We start from the raw sequence: 25,380 nt of genomic DNA on the forward strand, positions 1-25,380 counted from the left end.
TTTTCAATAAGCCTCGTACATTCTGAATAAATATTATTCTACCTTAATGATCACATTACATAAACAAACAATAAAAATAATGAGACATTGTCCCATAGATTACTTTTATCCATAAAAAAAGTATGCTTTTTCAAGTTTCTACATTGCATCTTATATACATGTATGAATTATAAGATAAAAATATAAAAATTAAAGTAAAAATCGATAAATGATAATAGTACCGCATATGATAATGAGTATGATTTATTCTGCAAACACAACGGTGAAGTTAATAGGTGACACATAAATACCACTGCACATAACATATAATTCCTAAAGAAAAAAAGAGTTGTTTACAAATAATCAATTTGATAAGAATTTCAAGATTAAACTTGGATATTGTATTATCTTACTCGACCCATTATTACATTTTGCGAAGCATTATTTGCTTTTGGTTTTAAAGTATTTTTCTTTATTTTTGTAAGAAAAGAGAAAAAGATTAGAGATAAGTGTACGTGTTTTCAGGAGTTTTCGATATGTTTGATTCAGTATTTTTTTTGTGTTAAAGAGAGATGAATAAGAATAAAATAAAAATACACTTTTATAATACACAAAAATGTAGGTATATATTCGGTGATTATTTTTTGTTATTTATGAGACAGTCTACGGAACAGAAACAAACAAGAGTGTAGTGTGCTTTGTCTCTACATTGGATACTGCAGACCAAAAGAATCTGGAAATTTTCTTGGAGATCTTTTATTATTATAGTATTTAATTGAATCTCACACACACACACATATATATATATATATACAATCACTGTCAATATCATTTCCTCAAAATAAGGTTTCACAAATTATAAATACTTTATATTTAGTGTTTTAGCCTAATAATTTGTGGTCCGATAATCTCTTGAAGGTCATATTAAAATCTATCACTATATTTGGTTTCATTTTCGAATAATTTTTGAGACAAGATAAAACATACTCAATGTTTATGTCTTTGTTTTCACACATTGATTGTGAGTTTTTTTATTTTTGAACTTTTTATATATAATAGATATATACACACTTATATATATAAATATAATATAAAAGAAACATGATTTGACAATGAACAGTAATTTTTGTTTCCAAAAAATATAACATTTAACATACAATATTTATATATATACATAGAAAATATATAAAAGAGACATGATTTGATGATGAATAGTAATTTTTATCTCTCAAATCCCAACAACAAACATACACCACTTATTTTAAAATATTTTAAATGTAATTTGAAAACAAATCCAAACATACGCTTTATCACCAACACACACTTATTTATCTCTATTTTTCTCTCTCTATTTCTAAAACACAAAATAAAACACTCAAAAAATAAAACCAAACATAATGTATATTTTTAACTCAAATTTTATTTTGGGATAGGTCATGATCCATACAGTATATTTGGGTCGCTTCGATCCGATCAAACCCTTAATATGTATGAATCATTATGACCAACTGATCAGTTTGAAATTTATAATTCATGTAAAATTGTACAATTAAAAAAATCTATAAATATCGATGAGTCATAATTGAGGTACAATATTCGTTTCCTTAACATTTCTTATGAGAGGTCTTTCTCCTTTATGATAACCTAAGCATGGCTGGACTTGTCAGTACGGCTTTCAAGTCTTTGTCCAGGAGAAATGTAAATATACTTAAAGCATTTGAGAAGCATATTCCATACTCGAAGCATAAATAGAATCCAAATTTAAAATAATAACCAAAAGGCTAATATCGAAATTACACAAAATAAATGAAAATTTGTGTTTTTGAATTTCACTATTGTCTTGAATTTGTTAAACAAACAGCTATAGTACTTAATAATCATTTATTTAGTTACTTTTTTAAAATAAAAAAATTTATACATCAAGAGCATAATAATTGTAATTTATTATTTGACATGTAATTAATTTAAATTCAGGAAAAATGATTCAATATATAAATTTGATTAGCTCTACTATCTTATTACAAGTGAGATTTGTAGATTATGTGTATGGACCAAATTAGTTCTGTATAAAAAAAATGACAAGTTACTTTTCCTCTTTTCTCATTGTTCATTTATTTTTGTTCTCTCCCCTTTTGATAATTACCATATTTATTTATTTATTTGAAAAAAAATCACAATGCGACAATATATTAATGAAAAATTATATTTGTTAAATTTGATTGATGTGATATATAGTTATAATAAAAGTATTAAGTGAATCTCCATCCTATTTTGTGTACGCTCTGAACGTGCTATATGATCATTAATATATGTAATTATAGGTGATGATCTTAATATATTTTTCTCAACTGGCTTATTAATTGTATTTTTAGTTATCTAATTATAGATATTTTGAACTTTAGTCCTGTAATTTATTAGGATTGTAAAATGATCTTTTACCTTTTCCAATTTTGAGATTATAAGACAAAATTGATCGAAATTTTTCAAAATTGATTGGGAAGTTGCATATGCCAGACTCAATCACCCAGTTATGTTTTGGTTAAAAATGACAAAATAAATCTTGTTGAATGATTTTTGCTAATGTGGCAGTTTAACATGATGTGGACACTTATGCCACATCATCCCTTTTGCATCAGTAGGCCAGCACTTGACACGTTTTTATAAGTCAATTAATAAGATGCGTTTTTTTAATTTTCAACTGATATATGATTGGCACATGCTATTTTTCGACATTTTGAATATTCAAATTAAATTTTACTCTGAAATTATGAAATTAAGAGAGGTGAATGATCAATTTATAATTCTAACAAACTATAAATCTAAAGTAGCAAAGAGATTGTAATTAAATGACTAAAACTGCAATTAAACATGTCCCACCAATAACCTCTTCATCTAAGAAACGTATTTCTATGTGGTAATAAAAAAACAATTTATTGTCATAAATTTCATTCATGTCATCCATTTTTCACACCCGTAAATCTTTCTTAATTACCCTAATTATCCATTAAAAACTGTAATTCATTTCACACCCCACAAACCACAGGGGCATGTCTAATTCTTACCATCCGTTTCGGAACCCAAACCCGAACCCGAACTTCGACGAGCAACGTTGGATTATCCAAATCCGTCGAGCACTAGACGAAGACAATCTTGAACAAGAATCCGATGATGTCCCAGTTTCCATCTTCACTGTCCCTAAGACCCTCACGCTCGCCAGCCCAGAATCCTACGTACCGCAACAACTCGCATTAGGCCCGTACCACCATCATCGGGCCGAGCTTTACGAAATGGAAAGGTACAAGCTTTCAGCTGCAAAAAGATTCCAAAAACACCTTCCGGGCCTCAAATTTCACAATCTCGTACACCATTTCACCAAGTTCGAGCCAAGGTTCCGGGCTTGCTACCACAAGTTCCTCAACTTCAACGGTGAAACGCTAGCGTGGGTGATGGCCGTCGACTCGTGTTTCTTGCTGGAATTCCTTCATCATATGGTTATCCTGGAAAAGGATCGAGCGACGTCTCGAGTCTCGTCAAGAATGTCACATTTGATTGATACAACGGGCCGAAAATCGGGCCATAATGTTATTCTTAGGGACATCCTGATGCTCGAGAATCAGATACCGCTATTTTCATTGAAACAAACTCTGGATTTCCAATTAGGATCATCGGATGAAGCAGATGATGTGCTTTATGCCATGTTGATAGGGTTTTGCAAAGAGGTTTTGCCTTTCAAGATGGTCCAAGAATTGCCTGATCTTGATCAGGTTCACAGATGTGCTCATTTGCTGGACTTAGTGTACAATTTGATTGTGCCTAACGTAGGAGAATCAGTATCTGAAATAACATCAGAAGCCGAGAAAGAAGACGTAAATCTTAACAGTGAAAAGAAAATTTTTCATAAGATTATGTCGAAATTAAGGGCAGGTGGCCCAATGAGTTTGATCAAAAGATTATTGGTTTCAAGACTTGCTAAATTTCTCCTGAGATTGTCCTGTAAGATTGTTTCTAATCTTCCAGGGATGATACTTGTAAAGCAATTTGAATACTTGTGCTTTTCTCAAGAAAAAGGAGAAAAAAATGAGCTTGAAAATGGGAAGTCATGTAGCGAGTATAATTACAAACCTCCATTGATGGAGGAAATAGCAATCCCTTCTGTAACTGAGCTCTCAGAGGCTGGAGTGAAATTCTCAGTTACAAATTCAGGCATTCTTGGAATCAGTTTTGATGCAAAGACAGCTATGTTTTGTATTCCGATGATTAGTTTGGATGTAAACACAGAGGTGGTCTTGAGGAACCTGGTTGCGTATGAAGCCTGCAACGCATCAGGGCCATTGGTTTTTGCGCGGTACACTGAATTGATGAATGGGATTATTGACACTGAGGAGGATGCAAAGGTTCTAAGGGAAAAAGGGATTGTTTTGAACCATTTGAAGAGTGATCAGGACGTGGCTGATTTTTGGAATGGGATGAGCAAGTCCGTTAGATTGACGAAAGTGCCCTTCTTGGACAAAGTCATCGAAGATGTGAACTGTTATTACAGGGGGAGAATGAAGGTTAGGATTGGGAAATTCTTGAAAAGACATGTTTTTGGATCATGGCAGTCTATGACGCTGCTGGCTGCTGTTTTGTTGCTGTTTTTTATGAGCTTGCAAGCTTTTTGCTCGCTGTTTGGCTGTGCTCGAATACTTCTTCATGGTAGAAAGATGAATTGATTAACCACTTTTTGACTAATTGTATAAACATATCAAGTGCAAGTAATATACGAGGTTTTGAGAGAAGTAGCTGATTAGGAGACGAGAAGCATTGCAATTACAATATTCAACATCAAGAAAGTAACAGAGTACATACATACGACCAATCAACCGAGGTTCTTGACAGGCACAACACGAGCACAGTTATACACAGAGCAAAAGGCTTGTAAAGCCAAGAGCAACAACATCAAGAGAGCAGCAAGAAATGTTAGAAACCTCCATGACCTAAACACATATTTCTTCATGCAGTTCTCACATTTAACCTTCCACATCCCACTATGATACTTGTTCACATCTTCAATCACCTTGTCCAAGTAGGGCACTTTAGTCAATCTAATAGACTTGCTCATCCCATTCCAAAGATTAGCCACCTCCTCATCACTCTTCAAACGGTTCTTTATGATCCCTCTTTCGCGAAGAAACTTGGCATCCTCCTCTGTGTCAATAATCCCGTTCATTAACTCAACATATCGAGCCAAAACCAACGGCCCTGACACGTTGCAAGCCTCGTATGCAACCAAGTTTCGCAACACGACCTCAGAGTTGATGTCTAGACTAATGGTTGGGAGATAGAGAACGACATTTTTGTTGTCGAAAGTAATGGTTGAGATGCCTCCTTCTGTCGCCTCAAAATGTACCCCAGCTTCAGTGAGCTCGGTTACAGAAGGGATTTTGATTTCTTCTAGCAATGGGGGCTTGTTTATGATGCTATTCTGAGTACTCTTATCTTCATTGGACTCCTGATCTTCATCTAAGGAGGTGAAGAAGTTCTCCACGGGTTCTTTTATGAGTTTCAACATAGGTAGACTGGAAAGAATTATCCAAGGCAATTTCACAATCACCTTCATTGGCTTAGAGAATACAATCTTCTTGATGAAGTTCAATGGTGCATCGAAATTCAAAACTTTGGTGCATACCTTATGTTCTTTCTCGTCATGATCATCATCTGATGTTGCTTGATGTTCATCAGCACCACGATCTTCTTCCTCAAGTTGGACTACTTCTTGAACTGATCCTGTAGTCATGTAAGAATATCCTTCCAATTTTGGCACACAGAAATGGTACAAAACATCAAGCAAATGAGCCAAATCTCTAACATTTGGCAGATCTTCAACCATCTTGAATGGAGAAAGCTCTTCACAAAGCCCGATTAGCATACAGGACAACGTCTCATCCCCCTTCTCAGAAGAGGAAAACTGAAGTTCCAACAGTTTCCTCAGCACAAACAAAGGGATTTGGTTCTCAAGCATCGAAATATCTCTAAGAATTGCATTATGTGCAGCCTTATTCCCCGCCAACCTGACCAAATACGACAATCTTGAAGAACCAACGTTAATCGTCGCCGTTTCCTTGCCATGTTTGACAGCACAAACTTGCAAGAACTCAAACAAGAAAGACGCGTCCACGGCCATCATCCAGGCCAACGTCTCGCCGTTGAAGTTCAAGTACTTGTTGTAACAAGCACGAATCCCGCGTTCAAATCCCAGCAGACGATCGACGAGGCCTTGGAGCTTGAGGTTTTGGTAGTCTTTCTGGTTTCTCCTGGCGGCAGCAAGCTTGTACCTCTCCATCTCATGGATCTCGGGTCGGGTATAATGGTAGGGTCCGATAGAAACTTGTTGTGGGATGAAGGAATCCGGACGGATGGCCACGAGGGGTTTGGGAACAGTGAAGATACTAAGTGGGGTTTCAGTTTCTTCCTCAAGCTCTTCCTCCAGAGCTCGACGGATATGGATCACCCATTGGTTCTCGTTGAAGTTCGTATCCGAGTTCGGACCCAATCTGGGTTGAGATGAAGACATGTTGAAGCTCAAAGTCTACGGGTTTGGTGAGTGGTATTAGGCTAAGAGACGACTGTCATGACTGCATGAGAATTTTATACAAGTCCATTTTAGTATTAGAATTATGCATTAGCAATGTACTTCATTGTTATTAATTTATTGATAATCCAACATTATTTTCCAAGTTGGTGATTAAAAATGCATGTCATGTTATGTCAACTAACTTCAAGATAAGTCTTATCAAACAATTAATGATTAATTTTTCAGCGGATCTAGCTCAGTTGGTGAATTTCTGACTCCATCATTGACAAATCATGAATTCGAGTTTCATCAATGTGTGCGGATTGTCTACATTAATAATAATTATTGGTCTACCGCAATAATAGTCATTGGTTAGTTATACATATTTGAAACTGATAATTAAAGTATATTGATAGTTGATGATTGAAATCTATCATATAATTATAACAAATTCACTAAAAAAAATAATTAATGATTTTATTTTATTCTTTTGTGAGGAAGGTAAGTAAGAATTGATTTAAACGTACAATTAAATAAATTTAAATTAAATATTATGGGTAAATGTTTCGTGCAAGTGATCCGGTTGATCTACAGTACAGCGAAGTTTAGACCATACATCACTTTAAATAATAATACTGCACATCAAATAATTCATAGATTTAATTTAATTTAATAACTTGCAATATCACTTAAATAATTACACCTGAATAATTAGCACCTAATGACCCCCCCCCCCCCACCCCTCCCCACCAAATATATATAGTAGCTGGTGGTTCAGGTCATAAAGTACTGCCCATTATTATAAGTAATAAGATAATTATTTTGAATTAAAATAATAAATAGTGAACGTGGGAAATGCTTTGATTATTTTAGTGAAAAAGTTAAAAGTGAAAGCTCAGCGCTGCATTGCTTTGCGGTCTGCATGTGAACAAATATTTTACTGTAAAAGTTGAAAAAGAAATGTCACTTTCTATACAAATTTTTTTAGTGTTCTACTTCTCGAGGAAAAAAAAAGAAGAAATCGTTCAGACTTTTTTTCTAATTTAATACTTAACAGATAGAATTTGGGATGAAATGCACTTTGCCCGCTTGAGCTATTCGATACGTAACATTTATCCTTTTAAATTAATAAATATAACACTTATCTCCTATAATTAAATTTTTAGTCAATATCGTCTAAATATTATATATAAGGAATGAAATGTGTTATAACTAGGCGGGACTCAAACTCGAAGATCATGGCAAAATTCGAAACTTGGGGCCCAACCTAAGCCTGTTGAGCCCACATCCGTGAAATGAAGTCTGCTGAAGAAATATTTGATAATGGGCCAACGGCCCAAGGCCCAGCTTATGAAGCCCATCTGGATGAAAAGAATCAAAGGGAATTATATGTATAGACAAAAGTTGTTATTAGGAATAATAAATACAAAGGGCTATGATTTAGACACTTGAGATGCCAGATCCTATTTCTATTATTTGTACTTGTTTGGTTCAGCATCAACAGAATGGCAGACAGAAAATGTTCATCTTCCTCGGAGCCCCTTTCTTGCTCCAACCATGTCTGTATCAACAAACCAAAATTTTGATTGATAATATGAAATGTTGATGGAGTTTCATAAACAGATTAAATTCTGTTAATACCACCCAAGAATTGCTTAGAGTTAATCATTCATCGGCTCAACAAATGTTATTCACATACCATATCATTTGATTCAGCCATATATTGTTGGAGGGATCAATGTTTTAAATTAATCATATTAATTGTCTATGTTTTCAATTTTCAAAATATTAATTTAAGTGAATACATGTTTGTTTATACGCATTCTCAATAAAAATATATTGACATGGAGAACTGAAAACTGAAAATAAAAACAGAATTGATTAAAGAAAAAGCAAACATAAACCCAAATTCATTTTTAGAATGTTCGAGATCAAGAAATTAAAGAATTACCTAACTATATATACATATAAACATATAGTAGCCTATATATAACCTAATCGAGGTCCTTTATAGGTACAAGACGAGCGCAGTTATACACAGAGCAAAAGGCTTGTAAAGCCATAAACAACAACATCAATATAGCAGCAAGAAATGTGAGAATCCTCCATGATCCAAACACATAGTTCTTCATGTATTTCCCACATTTAACCTTCCACATCCCATTATGATACTTGTTCACATCTTCAATCACCTTGTCCAAGAATGGCACTTTGGTCAATCTGATAGACTTGCTCATCCCATTCCAAAGATCAGCCACCTCCCCATCACTCTTCAAATGATTCCTTATGATCCCTCTTTCACAAAGAAACTTGGCGTCCTCCTCTGTGTCGATGATCCCATTCATTAACTCCGTGTAACGAGCCAACACCAATGGCCCCCACGCACTGCAAGCCTCGTATGCAACCAAGTTTCGCAGCACGACCTCAGAGTTCACGTCTAGGCTGATGGTTGGGAGATACAGAACGACGTTCTTGTTGTCGAATGTTATGGTTGAGATGCCTCCTTCGGTGGGCTCAAAACGTACCCCGGCCTTGGCAAGCTCCATTACAGAAGGGATTTTGATTTCTTCTAGCAATGGGGGATTGTGTGTGATGCTATTCTTAGTACTTCCACCTTTATTATTGCTCTTCTCGTTTTCATCCAAGGAATTGAAGAAGTTCTCCAATAGTTGTTTCGTGACTTTCAATATAGGTAGATTGGAAAGAATTGTCCAAGGCAATCTCACAATCATCTTCATGGGCTTGGAGAATACAATCTTCTTGATGAAGTTCAACGGTGCTTGGAAATTCAAAACTTTCATCCATACCTTCTGTCCCTCACCATCATCCGATGCTGCACGACGTTCATCGCCACAATATTCTTGCTTGACTTGAACCGCTTCTTCAACTGACTCTGAATTCATGTAAGAAAATCCCTCCAATTTGGGCACGCAAAAACGGTATAGAACATCGAGCAAATGAGCACAATCTCTAACTTGGAAAATATTTGGTAAGTCTTCCTCCACCATCCTGAATGGAGAAAGCTCTTCACAGAACCCCATTAGCATAACAAGCAATGTCTCATCCGCATTCTCAGACGACGAAAACACAAGTTCCAACAATTTTCTGAGCACAAACAGAGGGATTTGGTTCTCAAGCATCGAAATATCTCTGAGGATCGCATTGTGTGCCGCCTTATTCCCTGCCAACCCGACCAAGTACGAAAATCTTGATGAAACAACGTTAGTCATCGCCGTTTCGTTGCCATGTTTAACTGCACAAACTTGCAAGAACTCAAACAAGAAAGACACGTCCACCGCCATCATCCAGGCCAACGTCTCGCCATTGAATATCAGGTACTTGTTGTAACAAGCACGAATCTTGGGTTCGAGTTCCACTAAACAGTCGACCAGAAACTGGAGCTTGAGGTTCTGGAAATCCTTGTGATTTCTTTTGGCAGCAGCAAGCTTGTACCTCTCCATCTCGCGGAGTTCCGGTCGGGTATAATGGTAAGGCCCGACTGATACTTGGTGTGGGATGTAAGAATCCGGATGAGTGGCCAGTAGCGGTTTGGGAACAGTGAAGATCCGAACTGGGGTTTCAGTTTCTTCCTCGAGCTCTTCATCTAGAGCTCGGCGAATCTGGATCACCCATTGTTTCTCGTCGAAGCTCGGATTCGGGTTCGGAGACAATTTCCGTTGATATGAAGACATGTTTGAATTCAAACTGATCTGCTGGTTTGTAGAATTGTATTGGGTCAGACTTCAGACGCTGCCTGCATGAGAATTTATAGAAGTTCGTTTTTAGTATTAAATTGGAAACATACAAAATTATACTTAATTAATTACGCTACAAGAAATACAACTTTTATCATAGCTATATATATCATACTTATGAATAAAATATCGTTGTAAATACTAATCAACTATAATTTTTCAATGACTACTAATCGATTTTTACAAGTGATGCTAAAAAAATTAATTATATAGCTAATGTTCATGGTAACTATTGATTAGTTATGATTAAAACTATTAAGTTTTTCATATTGATTTTGCTTGATCATGAACGATAGTATTAATTTATCATTAGTCTTTTAAACTACAGTGATTTACAGGAAAAAATTATAATTTTAGTCCTGTAACTTAAGGGTGTGATATTTTTTATCGTGTACAAATTGATTTTAGCAGTATTTTAGTCCTGTAACCTTATAATTTTGGCAATTCTAGTCTGTTTGGTCGAAAATTGGACGAGACTTGCAAATGACCTAATTAAGTTGCAATTTTGGTCCTATAAATCAATTCGTGTAGGACAAAAGATCCAATTTTCTTAAGTTACAAGACTAAAAATATCAATGTACCTTAGGTTACAAGACTAAAATTACAATAATTGGGTCATATGTAAATTACATGCAATTTTTCGGCAAAAAATGACGAAAATCTTCAAAAATTTAAAATTTCATAACTAAATTGTCAAATCAATTTGTGCAGAATAAAAAATATCACTTCCAATAAATTACAGGATAAAAATTATATTTTTTTCATCGTATATATAGCGTAAAGAATAATCCATCTTCTTTTGTAGTTAATGGTTAAAAGAGCATGGCGTATAAAGTTAATTACTAGCGTTTAGATAAGGCATCAAATAATCAATATTGTTTGTTTTGGGTAGTAGGAATAGTGATTTAAACATGCAATTAAATAAATGTAAGGTATTCCTAGTAAATAAGTATACATACAATTGATCTAAACAGCGTACGTTGAAGGGATACTTATCCACTTCCATCCATTCCATAAAGTCTGCAATACCGACGAATCAAGAAAAGTATACAAAAAAACAAAGTTATCCTTTTTTATACCACTATTTTTTTATTATATTAGATTCCTATTAATTAATAATTTGATTAGTAAGTGATTTCGGCTTAATAAATCCTTCTCTTTCATGACAAGTTATTGACACCACTCTTAATTGTGCATATATATATATATATATATATTTATCATTAATGAAACTTAGTCGACAAAATTGAAATCCAGCACATTCTAAAATAATGTACATAAACAAAAAACATATATATTGTGTTTAATTTAATAATTTATAAATTTTTATTATAAAATACTTCGCGTTACCACTTGAAAAATATTTGAATAAGTAGTACTAGCTATTAAACCCAAATTTTCTTTTTATTTTTTTGGGAAAAAATAGCCGTAATTGTAAGAAATAATATTTTTTGTCCCATATCTTAGAATCAACATGCTTTTTGTCTAGTAAATTTTATAGGATTCTTATTAATGATCCCATGTATTATAAGAAAAAAAAAATCATTTTTAGCCCTTATATCGAATTCCATTACTATGTTTATTATAATTTAGATTGCTAAAAAGTTAACGACCATGCATACGTAGTATTTTCAATTAAAATACTAATAAAATCTAATGAAAGAACTAAAGTATATAATTTTTATAATTTACAGGATTGTTGATGAGAATTTCGTTACTAATGTACAGAATTTAAAATATGGGACGAAAAATACAATTTTCCTGATATTGAGTATTATTTATTTATTTATTCTTTTGAGATTAGAGCAATTAACTATTATTTTTATTTTTGAATAAATTGATATAATCATTAGTATCAAATTCTATACCTAATAACAATCGAAAACTAGAACAATTATATACTATTAAAATACAAGAATATCCCACACATTAGTAAGAATTCGGATCCATAACCTTAAATTATGAGCCTCAACTTTGTCAATTGAGCTAAACCTCGTCAGGGGCTAATGCCGGGTAATTAAGCACAGCACGTTTGTAAAAAATGCCATGATAATTTATTTTAATCTGAATAGTAAGCGTGAGAAATGCTTTCATTGTTTAGCTAGTAAAAAAATAAAATTAAAATGAAAGATGATCACTGCATTGTATTAGTCGCCAGCATTGAACAAATATTTTAATTTACAGAAAAATTAGGAAAAAAAAAAAGAAATGGCATTATTTAAAATATATAAACAATCTAAGAATATTATAATTAATCTATTAATCTAATTTTATTCAAAGTAGTATTAAAATAAAAGATTCCAAACTTTGTTTGTTATACTTAAACAGAAGTGGTAGTTCATTCCTGTCGTCCTGAATTAAAGTATCCAGTTTGACTACCACCAAACTTTATATAATTTTTTAAAACTTAATGTTTTATATTTTTTTATTCTTAAAACTAATGATTGAGAATTATTCTTGAATTGCTACTTTAACAAGGGGTATTGAATACAATTTTTGTTTTGTATATTTTGTATTTTGGCATTTTAATCCTTTATTTTCGTCGGAGAGTAAATAAGTTCTATAACTTTTTAATTTTTTACGATCTTGGGACTTTTATTTCCATTGATCAATTTACTGGGCCAAAATTATGAAAAATTAAAAGTTACAGGAAATATTTGCTGCCTAGAAAGATAATGGACTAAAACATCAAGATTCAAAAAATTATAAGACCAAATATTTTCTTCTATGCTGGTAGAAATTGACCAATGGAAATAAAAGTCCCAAATTAAAAAAAGCACATGCGATGCACGTGGTTTTTTTCAAAAATATTTGAAAACTCCGGCGACATTTGCTGCCCTAGAAAATTAAGGGACTAAAACGTTGAAATACGAAAAAAATTTATATTTCTATTATAAGAAAATGGTATCTATTTTTATTTTCAAAAGAAATGAGAGTTTTCATTATAGACAAAGTGATTAATGCTAAATAGATCCAATTATAGCTAATGATCAACCCTACTCGATAAGCGAAGTTTATATCTTTTTTCAGATAGATTATGAAATATTAAATTCGAATTACTTTCATATCAGTTTTTAGTCAATTATATACTATTGCTTGTAGTAAAATACTGGCTCAAAACTTTCCTATGGATATTGTAATGAAATATAATACGAGTAATTAAATTTATATTTTCTGGTTTATGGTTTATTTACACATATTATTCATATATTTTGTATAATTATAAAAATCACTCTTAACAGTTAAAAAGAAGGGATAATTTGTATAATAGTATTGATGTTTTTAAACGGTGTATACATATTTTTCAAAAAGTATAAATTTTTGTATAAATAATACTGATTTTGTAGGGAGAAATAAGGGATGTGGGTGTTAAATGAAACCAAATTAAAGTCAATTTTCATATTAATGCTTCCAAATTGAGTTAAATTAAGTTAATTTAAAATAAAAATTATAAATAATTCCCTGTCATTTTCTGCAACTTACTCATAAAATTATAAATATTAAGCTATTTTTGTAAATATTCCAACTTTATTTTTTTGACTTGTAACTTTAATTTTAAAATACTTCACACACTTCAATTTTATTTTTTCAATTTTCAAGCATTTTTAACTTTTGATATTATTTAAATTATAATTTTTAATATAAAAATAAAAATTTGAGATAATTACACTTCCCTCCATTGAAGTTTGATTTAATTACACATAGACCTCATGTAGTTTGAAAAATTACATTTAGTATCCATGAGATTTGTTTTCGTTTAATAAATAATGATACACCGCATTTGTCCGACAAAAAAGATAAGCACCAATAAAAAAAAATATTAAATCAAAATACTATTATCAATAATTAAAAAATACAAAATAATTTAAGTTATGAAACCAAAAATATATTTAAGCTTTAATCTTAGATAACCGTAACCACAAGTGGCTACTATCTCAAAAATATAACTACATCATGCCGACAAAATCCCGGTTTTTTCAGTCGCATGTTTCTATATTATTAATTTATTAAAGTCAAATAATGAATAATTAATACTATACCAAATAAATATTTCAAAATTTTACAGGGTTTGAAGATTTGAAATATCAGACATCCAATAAGGTCGTCTTTATCACCAGAATGTGACAATTCACCCAACTTCTCTTTTCCCATATAATAATAATACATTAATCTCCAAAGTACTTTTATATTTATTTAACTCCACGTTTAAATTACATCTTACGTACGTACCTTCCACACGAAACCCATTGATTAATTAGGTAGACGTTACTTGACTAAGTATATATAGCATGCATTTTAGCCCATGTTACAATCAATTAAAATAAGTACTTATCAATTTATCATTAAAGTTCAATACGTTGAAAAGTGATGCTTTCAATCTATAATTTGAAACTATCTAAATTATGTTAATTTAGAGTAGAAGTTATATACAAACAACTCATTCATAACTTTTGTGATTTATTGGTAAAAATATAATATTAATCAAGTTGTTTATCTAATACTTCAACTTCAACCTTTTGATTTTTTTTATTTATTGTTAAATACTCTTTAACTTTTTTAATGCTTAATTTACAATATTTTTTAGGATTTATTTCCACAATAGGAGATTTTATAAGCTCATACATCTTATCCCCACCAGCTTCCTCAGCCCACAACTGATTTTCTTGAACAATTGAGTCAATACCATCTTGTGAGGCCACCTCTCCTGGCACATGCTGAGAGACACGCTCCTCGGGCAGCTTTCGATAAGTTTTCTAAAAGTAATTAAATAAAATTTATTAGTCAATAAATAATAAAATCTACTTACGAGTTTTTTTTATGCATACCAGTTGAGGAGGACCCACCACAATAGACAGTGCTGACCGCTGCAGGGTTGGCCACCTGATTAGTCTTATTCTTGGCCGACTTTGCCTTGAACTCATCAGTATCCTAGTACGCCTAGAGCTCATGCCAAATGTTGTCCCCCAACCAATTGGGTTGTTTACATGCCATCTTGATTTCTGATAATATTTTACTGAGCCAAAAGGTTGTGTAGTGGTTGAAGATATTATGCATCGATTTGTTTGGGCAATCCCACCAATATACACAGTGCAAGACAAGAAACAATTAGGTTACTAGTATGATCTCGATCGAAATATGCGACCTAGAGCAATGATCTCGTTAACAGCCACGTACTCCAACAAAATCTGATGTAGGGTCTTGAGGATAAAACAAGAATGTAAGAGGGTCGTTGTCGGGGACTAGAAATTTTTGGTATTATGACTAGAAATTAGGGTATCCCCATCATAGGACAACAAAAATAAATGTAATATCAAATTTTAGTAAGAAGAATTATATAAAATATACGTACCTTCAATTCCACAAACCAAAAATTCTTTTGGGATTTGGGATTGGTTTGCAGCAGTTCCATTGGACGTAGCAAAGAAGATTAACACTAAACCTTCACATAGATCCATGCCAACTGCAAGCAGCAAGGTATTAACATCTCACATTACTTATTCCACCATCAATCAACAAAAAGTTGATGGGGAAGTGTAATGATACTTTGACCCAAACAGGGCTTATAAGCATCACAAAAAGGACAGGGAAGAAAATTTTGAGTGGCCATTGTCCATAAGATCCATTGAACAGCAGAATCTCACTTTTTAATAAGGAACTCAAAATAAATTTGTCATAAAAGTCAACCATTACAAATTCAACCAATGACTTGATCATGCCTCAAAACTTTTAAGAAGCAGGATTGTCTGCAACTTTTCAAGTTCAATTTCAATTACTTGTTCAAAGCCACCCAATTGCAAGCCTAGTCCCAACAAAACAAATTACTAGAAAGATACAGCAGCATTCATCCTTTGCAGTTGCAGATTTTAGCATTTTCTTGGCAACTGTGGTACACCAATTATGCAAATCCCCCACGGACAACATTTTTCAACTGATTTCTGACTACACATGTGAATCCGTCCCAATTTCCTTTCAGAATAGTCGGAAAATACGTTTTAATTTAATCGTGACAACATAGCAATTGAAATTCCCAACCATCATAATCCGTCGGAAAAAGCGTCCCAAATATAACATTTAGGACGAAAGTTGCGACGACTAGTCGTCCAAAATTCCTTTTGGAGTCTTACCGTAGCAAAAAAAATTAAACTGTGACAAACTCTATCGGAACTCTCCTACAGTTTATTTGTCATTGGAAAGATAGTCGCAATACTCAAAACATATATATTTCCGACTAAATTTGCGACGATTAGTGACGGAAGTACTTTCACTTCCTAATTTCCGACGGAATTTGCGATGTCAAGTTCTTTTTTCTGACGGATTGTGCAAATTCTTCGTCTATCGAAGGAATCCATCAAAAGGTAATAAAATGTGTTACAAAACCATGGAAATTTGGGAGGGATTTTGCAACCAATACGAACCGTCCAATATTTCCGTCTCAATAATTTTTTTTTTTTGGTGTTTAGATAAAATAAGATTATAAAACTTATAAAATATATATAATGACAAATTTGTAATTAACTTTAAGGAATTTGTTTAGATCTTAGAATAAGTTGACATCTCCTATTTTTTTTTTTTTTTTTTGAAAAAGCTTATAAGCCTCTAATTTTATATTTTTAGACCTTATAAAATTTTTATAAAAAAATTATCAAATAATCTACAATAACTTATAAACTCTCAAACACATTATAAAATATTTTGAAAAACTTACACACTCGTCCAAATACCCTATCAGTCATAACTTCGTCCAAAAATCTTTGGGTTACAAATAAATTAGGATCATTGATATATATATATATATATGTATAATTATAATATAAAATGAAGTCCTATAAATTCTCATGCAGCTGTCTAAACCAATATCATTCCCCAAACCCGTAGGCTTTGAGCTTCAACATGTCTTCATCTCAACCCAGATTGGGTCCGAACCCGAATCTGAACTTCGACGAGAAACGATGGGTCAGCCAGATTCGTCGAGCTCTAGATGAAGAGCTCGAGGAAGAAACTGAAACCCCAATTCGGATCTTCAATGTTCCCAAACCCCTACGGGCTATTCATCCCGATTCTTACATCCCACAACAAGTTGCTATCGGTCCCTACCATTGCACCCGATCCGAAATCCGTGAGATGGAGAGGTACAAGCTTGCTGCCGCCAGAAGAACTCAGAAAGACTTCCAAAATCTCAAGCTCCAACGTCTCGTTAATCATCTAATGGAATTCGAACTCAAGATTCGTGCTTGTTACAACAAGTACTTGAACTTTAACGGCGAGACGTTGGCTTGGATGATGGCTGTGGACGCGACTTTCTTGTTTGAATTCTTGCAAGTTTGTGCTGTCAAACTAGGCAAGGAAACCACGAGTAATGTCGTTTCATCAAGATTGCCGTATTTGATCGGGTTGGCAGGGAATAAGGCTGCACATAATGCAATTCTTAGAGATATTTCGATGCTTGAGAACCAAATCCCTTTGTTCGTGCTGAGAAAACTGTTGGAGCTTCAATCTTCGTCGTCTGAGAAGGCGGACGAGACGCTGTTTCGTATGTTGATCTGGCTCTGTGAAGAGCTGTCTCCATTCAAGATGGTGGAGGAAGATTTACCAAATGTTTTCCAAGTTAGAGATTGTGCTCATTTGCTTGATGTTCTATACCTTCTCTGTGTGCCGAGATTGGAGGGAATTCCCTACAAGAATTCAGGATCAGTTGAGGAAGTAGTTCAAGTTGAGGAATGGTGTGCAGCAATATCAGATGATCATCATGACAAACAACACCTTCGAAGGGTGTGGAGCAAAGTTTTCAATTTCCAGGCACCATTGAACTTCATCAAGAAGATTATATTCTCCAAGCCTGTCAAGATGATCGAGAAATCCCCTTTGATGTTTCTCTCCAATCTACCTATGTTGAGAGCCACTAAAGAACCAGTGGAGAACTTCGTCAGCTCCCTCGACCAAGATGAGAAGAAAAATGAAGATGGAAGTACTAAGAATAGCATCACAAACCAGCAGTCCCCATTGCTAGAGGAAATCAAAATCCCTTCTGTAACCGAGCTCTCCAAAGCAGGGGTACGTTTTGAGTCCACCAAAGGAGGCATCTCAACCATTACATTTGACAACAAAAACATCGTTCTTTATCTCCCAACAATCAGTCTAGACGTGAACTCTGAGGGTGTGCTGCGAAACTTGGCAGCATACGAGGCTTGCACCGCGTCAGGGCCGTTAGTTTTGGCTCGGTATATTGAGTTGATGAATGGGATCATCGACACAGAGCAGGATGTCAAATTTCTTCGTGAAAGAGGGATTATAAAGAACCATTTGAAGAGTGATGAGGAGGTCGCTAATCTGTGGAATGGGATGAGCAAGTGTATAAGATTGACCAAAGTGCCATTCTTGGACAAGGTGATTGAAGATGTGAACAAGTATCATAGTGGGGTGGGGAAGGTCAAATGTGGGAAATACATGAAGAAATATGTGTTTGGATCATGGAGGTTTCTCACGTTTCTTGCTGCTATAGCGATGGTGTTGCTCATGGCTTTACAAGCACGTGTTGTGCCTATCAAGAACCTTGGTTGATTGGGTTATGCATAGGTTTGTCCTTAACCAATCCATTACGAGAAAGAAACATATGAGCAAAAGCTTTGCGAACTCATATATAAAACGCGACAGCAAAACAGCACTTAGTAATGTCATGGACTGCCATGAGTTAAAAGTAAGTCTTTTCAAGAATTTTTCAATCCTAAACTTGAATATCTCCCCTTATGGTAACTGTTCAAAACTTGAAGACCATACCTGAGAATTGATTATATGCATCCCATTTTTAGATTATGATATACATAGTTGGATTATGTTTTTTAAAATATTTTAAAATTACCACTATCTCCATCATATATGGTGCTATCTTATCACAAATGTAACTTTTGTGGAATTCAGAAAGATTATCAAAAGAGATTTAAAAAAAAGGAAAGAAAAAGGGAAAGAGAGAACTTGCCCTAAAATGAAAATTAAGTGATTTCATAAGCCCTGTAATGTAATTTTCAGAAGTAAAGGGGCCGAAGTGAAAATTCGGCTAAAAGTAAATGCAGAAAGAGATTCTTTTTCTTTTTTTTTTTTTTTCACTTTTCTTTAAAATACTTGGCAGAGGAGTTTCTCCATTCCATTTCAGCCCGGCAACCTATATATACAAGAAAACCGATTTCGCGCGAAAGTTGCAGTAAGAATAGAATGTTGGAAGAGACTTCGACTAGTTCGAGCGCGGCTGCCGGAGCTTCGCCTGATGATTTGTACCGGTCGCCCCCTGCCGTGGGGTCAACCGGGGATTCTTCCACCTCAGCGACTGCTCAGGCGTTGCATTTCTCTTCTGGAAACCCTAGAATTGAGGAGATCAGAGGCGTCATGCATCTCTACCGCGACGATGTGGCTTCGTCCTCCGCCCAATTTCCAGTAAACTGAATTTACTATTTGTCTTATTCGATTTCCGTATAGTTATCTCCATATTTAGATTGTAGTAGCAAGAAGAAAAAGAGTTCGTCGCAGCTAATTTCTGTTTCCTCTGCTCAATGAGTAGTTACTGTTATATAGGGTTAACATTATCTCCGGTAGAAGTAAAATGATGTATCTGGTTGTGCACATAACGCTCAGGTGTTGACAATTTGTCAAGAATTATATCTTTTATTTGAATGTCTGACAGTTACTCATAATTGCTTAATAAATGATTAAATTCAAGTACCCTTCAACGCGTTTTAGGTTGAAAGAAAGCCTCTTATTTCTGTACTTGGGGTGCCCAATCATATGACGTATGCAGATTTTTGTAAGTTCTGCGGTTCATTCATTCAGCACATGTTGGAAATGCGAATTGTCAGGTTGGTTTGTGAATTTTGTAGCAGGAACTTGTGCCTTCACTATCACATAGTAAGTTTTATGATCTGGGATAATTCAGGACTGAGGGGATGGAGGATCGCTACAGTATTTTGATCAGGTTTGACAATCAAACTTCCGCAGATTCTTTCTACAAGCATTTCAATGGGAAGCGTTTTTCATCTCTTGAGGTATTTTTGCTCTTTGTTGTTGTCTTTTTTCCCCAAAACATTTAAGACTTTTATGTAAATGTGTGCCCTTGTTCCTAATTTTTCATCTTGTTGAACACAGGAGGAGTCCTGCCGCATGTTTTTCACCGTGGACATACAGTATACTGGATCTATTGAGCACTCACAGCATTCCCCTGCAAGCTCCATAGAGCAACCCTCTTGTCCTGTTTGTCTTGGTATGTTTTTTTTTTTTCTCTACACTTTCATTACCGAAAGGAGAACAATAAGTTGTAGGACTAGGGAATGCTGTAAATTTTGGATGTTTGTTTGCCACTTGATTCACAATGCTAATTGAAGATTCGGATCAACAGTAGCATTGCACTCTGTGCTTGATTTGTCTCCTGTATGTGAGAAATGCATGATTTTTTTGGTTCAGATGCCATTGCTTTATGGAATGTGAATGTTTGCTCAGTGTCAAAACATCATGGTTTCTGATATTTGTTAAACCACAATTGATGTTATACCAGAAGATACAGTTTAGATTTCAATAAACTGAACAAGATTAAAAGAAAAGAGACTACCAGTATTAGGTACTCAAGGTGGCAGAATCACTTGGCAGCATTAGTAATTTATATTTTTAGATTTGATTTTCGGTTGCAGTTTCCAGCTTATGATTCTGAATCATATGAATGACATTGACGTATTACTATTTCGTCTAGCATATCATTTTCATGTTTTACTTTATAATACTGAATAACTGATGCATATTATTTCTAAATGCATGAAAACTAATTGAACTTCCCAGCAACTGTTTAAATGTGTCTATTTTTTACATTTGAGTTTTTCAGTAAACTGGCTTCTGTTTATATTTTTCTTCTCAATGCCTCTTGCAGAGAGACTAGACCAAGATACAGGTGGAATTCTTACTACAATCTGCAATCACTCCTTTCACTGCTCTTGTATTTCTAGATGGACAGATTCTTCTTGCCCGGTGGGTACTATTGCACCACCATTATGTTTGTTATCATTTAGGGATACCATGCCTAAGCTTTTGTGGAGATGGATGAAATAAAGATTTGTTATTTGAAGAGATCTGGTTAACTGTTGCTAGGACTTTCAGGGATATGTGTTAAGTCAAGGTTGACTGTTTGTAGATGCACGGGATGTGCATTGGTCTAACAATTAACTCAAACCAAGTCTACCCCATACTAAAGTGGGGTCAAGGGCACAAATTGGTGTTCTCTAGTTATTCAAATGTTATAATTTTCTTGATTAAACGGGAACCATGGGGTTAGTCAATTATGCCGCAGTTGACATTTTTTTTATCTATGGTGTTTCTATCTCCTTCTCATGCTTAGCTAGTTTTCCGTCATGTGTGTTTGCTTGATTTGTAACATGCCTTTTGGACTTTGGATGTAGACTGGTATTTACTGATTGAAACTTGTTCAGGTATGTCGATATTGCCAGCAACAGCCTGAGAAATCAATATGTTATGCTTGCCAGACTTCAGAAAATCTTTGGATGTGTGTCATATGTGGCTTTGTAGGCTGTGGGAGGTATAAAATCTGTTTTCCTCTAAAGAGTCTATGTCCTGATAAAAAATCCAAGTAAATATTTAGTAATGAGTTTGAAGGAAAAAGTAACAATTATGTAGCTTCTGATTGTGTAATTTGATATAGGTACAGGGAAGGACATGCCATTAGTCATTGGAAAGAAACACAACACTGCTATTCCCTTGAACTGGAAACGCAGCGAGTGTGGGACTATGTTGGTGACAACTATGTTCATCGGTTGATCCAATCAAAAACTGATGGAAAACTGGTTGAGTTAAACCACCATTGCATGCCTAACAATGATGGATACAGTGACACTCTTTTGGAAAGTGAAGTTGAATATGTAATTTTCATCTTTATGCTTTTCTTCGTTTGTGTATCATGATTTTGTCTTTATTCGGTTCCATTCTCTGATTGCTGGTGATTCATTCATGATTGTCATGTTTCTGGTGCAGATAGTGAATGAGTACAATGAGCTTCTTACTTCACAACTTGAGAACCAAAAAAATGTAGGTTCCTCTCTCTGTTCATTGATGACAAGGGTTTCATCTACTACCAAACCAATAAGGATCCTTTTTTCCTCAAGCTGATAACTCATTTAATAAAATATGGTAGAGATTGTATATTTCTTGGACTTAGCCGTTGGAAGTGTTTCTTGTTGTCTATTATTTCAACTGTTTCGAAATTAACTATCATATACTATAGATGATAAACATGTTCGCTTACTCTGCAAACTCACTGTACTTTTACCACAGTACTTTGAGTCTTTACTGCAAGAAGTCGAAGATGACACTGAAAGAGAATCTTCTGTTGCTGTTGAGAAAGCTCTGAGTCAAAACCCGAAATTGTTGAAATTGCAGGCTAAGCTAGACAAATTCATTGAAGAAAAGAGATTTCTTGATGATGTGAGTAAATTTGGCTACATTTGTTGTTTCATCTATGATTAAACAATTTTTGGGTTTGAGATAACATATCTGATGTCTCAAAATTAACAAATATAGAACATTTTACACTGAGTTGTTTATCTGACTCGTTGACTCGTGGTTCTTAATCCTGTTGCTTCTTTTCATATAGATCAATGAAAATCTGTTGAGGAACCAAGGCATATGGGAATCTAAGATAGCAGAAATTGAAGAAAGGTAATATACTCACTCTCTCACCCAGTATACTAACCGCAGAAATAATATTTTGCCTGCATTTTGGCTACATTCATGAGGTAATGGATTTTCACTTGAAAATATGCTAAATATACTACTAGTCACTATCTAGAATCAGCAGCTTCTACTTAAGGCAATATTTGGATTAATGGATTTGTTTTGCTGAGTCAAAAGAATTTGAAACCATTAATATTCAACAAAATATAGCTGACAATGAGAGTTGAAGGATTTCAAATTCTTTGAATTTAAAATTGTAAGGATTTGAATCCATCAATCCAAATGCACCATAAAGGTGATTTTACTAGGTGGAACTAATCAAGTCGGTTTTTTGGAGGTCCTCAACATTGTCTACTTGATACAACTTATTCCAAATAAGATATACTTGGAACGTAGTGCATTTTATGGTTAGTAACTTGGTTGAAGAGGGGTTTTTAGCATGTATTTAGAGAAAGCTGTCGAGTTCCAAATCGCCTCCCAGATGTGATGTTGCAATGAGAAGGTTTTCCATATCAACATAATACCCCAGCCCAATTTTTATGTTTTATTAAATAATTTAATACCATGAGAGAAAACCAACAAAAGAAGATATATTTACCAACCACTTAACTTTGTTATGCTCAATGTATGGAAAATTGAATTGGATTGTATGTTTCCTGGAACTCAGACATAGTAGTTTTTGCTGATTAGATTAGACTTCCATCCTAACATTTACCCCTTCTTTCAACACAATTCTCATTTTAGATTCAACTCTTAGGCATGGACTTGTATTTTCCCCAAAGCATTTTATATGTCAGCTTTTTATCAATGTCAGGGAGAAAAAGCTTTTGAAACTGAAGGACGAAAAGATTGAAGAATTGGAGGAGCAGGTATGCTTTTTTTTTTCTTTCCAATCTCGGCCTTTGCCTATATAATCTGTAAACTGCTATATTTTCCAAAACTCGTTAATGATCGAAAGTATCAGAAGTATCTGATGAATCTTTGATCTCATGCGAGGACATTCAGCTAAGAGTTATGATGGCATCCCTTGAAACTGGGAGTGCTGAGCAACCCTCTAACAAGCTGAAGGACAGTACCATTTTGCCCTTAGTTGCAGAATCATCTTCTGAAAATGGCAGCAGAGGGTCCACAAAAACGACCAACCGAAGAAAAAACAGAGGGTAAACTGAATGTTACCCATCAATTTCCTTCGATCTTGGCTGCACTAGCAGAAACCTTGGTCATTGGATATACAGACTCTTGAATTGTTCGACGCACAGATATTGATGGAAATTATTAAGGAGATAGTGTAGTATTGCTTCTTGTTGCTCAGTGATGAATATAGCTGGGAAATACTAGCTTTGGAAATGCCATTTCTTACTCGGTATCAGGCACCAAAATCCTTACTTTGCTCCTCATGCAAATCGATTAGAGAGAGGAAAAGAGAATTAGGATCTCATTGCAGAAGAACCGCGTTTTCTTGAGAAAATCGTATTGGTTCAATTGTCCTCGCGTTTTCTAACGGGCAAAATGTCTGCTCCCGGTGTTATTTGAAAGTGATAAAATATTCTCTTATGAATGATAATTCAATTTACTTTCTTGTGTTTTTAAAGAAAATAAGCAAAATACCCCTTAAGGCATGATGTGTGCAACACATCTTCTGGGCACAATTTTGATTAAATTTTATCTTTAAAATGATTTTTTGTATCTCTAAATATGAATTGTTAGATCATCTATACATATATGTATATATATTACGATTGAGATTTATATAAACATATTAATGGCCTAAATCTTTTTTATATAGATCTGCAATTCATATTAATATATAAAATCAATAGTTCATATTTATTTGAATTTGATCGATGATTTATTTTATATAAATTATAAAAATAAGAATTATATATAAATATATATAAAATATATAGATAAAATATTAATAATTATATTGAAATAGTTTTTTACAAAAAAACTAAGTGTAATTATTCATACACACATATATATGTATATACAATATATAATATAATCTGTACTATTACAAAATAAAAAGGCCTCCACACTCATAAACAGCAATTAATGACACCGCCGCATCAATTTTATTTGAAGTCAAAAATGCCATTTAACTGATAAGATAACTACTTATGCAACTTCTTAAATCTTATATTAACTTATAAATTAATTTTCTTTTTCTAATTGTAATATATTATTTTATATATATTTTTATGTATAATATATTTTAAAGTGCGGAAGATATATTATTATATGCACGCAAGATAAAGTGTCGCAACGATTAGTATTAATAAAAAAAATTCAAAAAATTAGAGGAGAAAGGAAGCGGCAACTGTGATGAGGGGAAGGGGTGGACGAGGCTGGGGCGACGGTAGGAGAGAAGGGAGA

At 33.9% G+C, this 25,380-nt stretch overlaps 3 protein-coding genes and 2 pseudogenes across 3 annotated transcripts; 3 read left to right on the forward strand and 2 right to left on the reverse strand.

The window, feature by feature from the left end:
* The first annotated feature begins 2,941 nt into the window (after positions 1-2,941).
* On the forward strand, positions 2,942-4,834 carry LOC105166768 (putative UPF0481 protein At3g02645 pseudogene; annotated as a pseudogene).
* On the reverse strand, positions 4,766-6,607 carry LOC105166775 (putative UPF0481 protein At3g02645). Its single transcript, XM_011086260.3, has one exon. It carries the CDS (start codon positions 6,530-6,532, stop codon positions 4,838-4,840), a length of 1,695 nt encoding a protein of 564 aa, XP_011084562.1. The 5' UTR covers positions 6,533-6,607; the 3' UTR covers positions 4,766-4,837.
* Positions 6,608-8,441: 1,834 nt separating this feature from the next.
* Positions 8,442-10,253, reverse strand: LOC105166785 (putative UPF0481 protein At3g02645). Its single transcript, XM_011086271.3, has one exon. The coding sequence runs from the start codon at positions 10,222-10,224 to the stop codon at positions 8,527-8,529; it is 1,698 nt and encodes a 565-aa protein (XP_011084573.1). The 5' UTR covers positions 10,225-10,253; the 3' UTR covers positions 8,442-8,526.
* Positions 10,254-17,134: 6,881 nt separating this feature from the next.
* On the forward strand, positions 17,135-19,035 carry LOC105166794 (putative UPF0481 protein At3g02645 pseudogene; annotated as a pseudogene).
* A 375-nt stretch (positions 19,036-19,410) lies between these two features.
* On the forward strand, positions 19,411-24,363 carry BRIZ2 (zinc finger (C3HC4-type RING finger) family protein). Its single transcript, XM_011083782.3, has 12 exons — positions 19,411-19,713; positions 20,017-20,132; positions 20,210-20,318; positions 20,419-20,533; positions 21,191-21,288; positions 21,747-21,853; positions 21,977-22,193; positions 22,306-22,359; positions 22,606-22,755; positions 22,925-22,989; positions 23,819-23,873; positions 24,010-24,363. The coding sequence occupies exons 1-12, from the start codon at positions 19,495-19,497 to the stop codon at positions 24,166-24,168; spliced, it is 1,464 nt and encodes a 487-aa protein (XP_011082084.1). The 5' UTR covers positions 19,411-19,494; the 3' UTR covers positions 24,169-24,363.
* Positions 24,364-25,380: the final 1,017 nt, after the last annotated feature.

Source organism: Sesamum indicum, linkage group LG1 (genome assembly GCF_026168435.1).
Source record: "Sesamum indicum cultivar Baizhima isolate 11 linkage group LG1, ASM2616843v1, whole genome shotgun sequence".
In the NCBI taxonomy this organism is placed as follows: Eukaryota; Viridiplantae; Streptophyta; class Magnoliopsida; order Lamiales; family Pedaliaceae; genus Sesamum; species Sesamum indicum.

Bases quoted from the DNA above. Each gene is read 5' to 3' on its own strand.
- BRIZ2 (XM_011083782.3), top strand. From the start codon at position 19,495: ATGTTGGAAGAGACTTCGACTAGTTCGAGCGCGGCTGCCGGAGCTTCG. The intron at 20,319-20,418 runs GTATTTTTGCTC...TGTTGAACACAG, and splicing joins AGCGTTTTTCATCTCTTGAG to GAGGAGTCCTGCCGCATGTT. The intron at 23,874-24,009 runs GTATGCTTTTTT...GAGGACATTCAG, and splicing joins TTGAAGAATTGGAGGAGCAG to CTAAGAGTTATGATGGCATC.
- LOC105166775 (XM_011086260.3), bottom strand. From the start codon at position 6,532: ATGTCTTCATCTCAACCCAGATTGGGTCCGAACTCGGATACGAACTTC.
- LOC105166785 (XM_011086271.3), bottom strand. From the start codon at position 10,224: ATGTCTTCATATCAACGGAAATTGTCTCCGAACCCGAATCCGAGCTTC.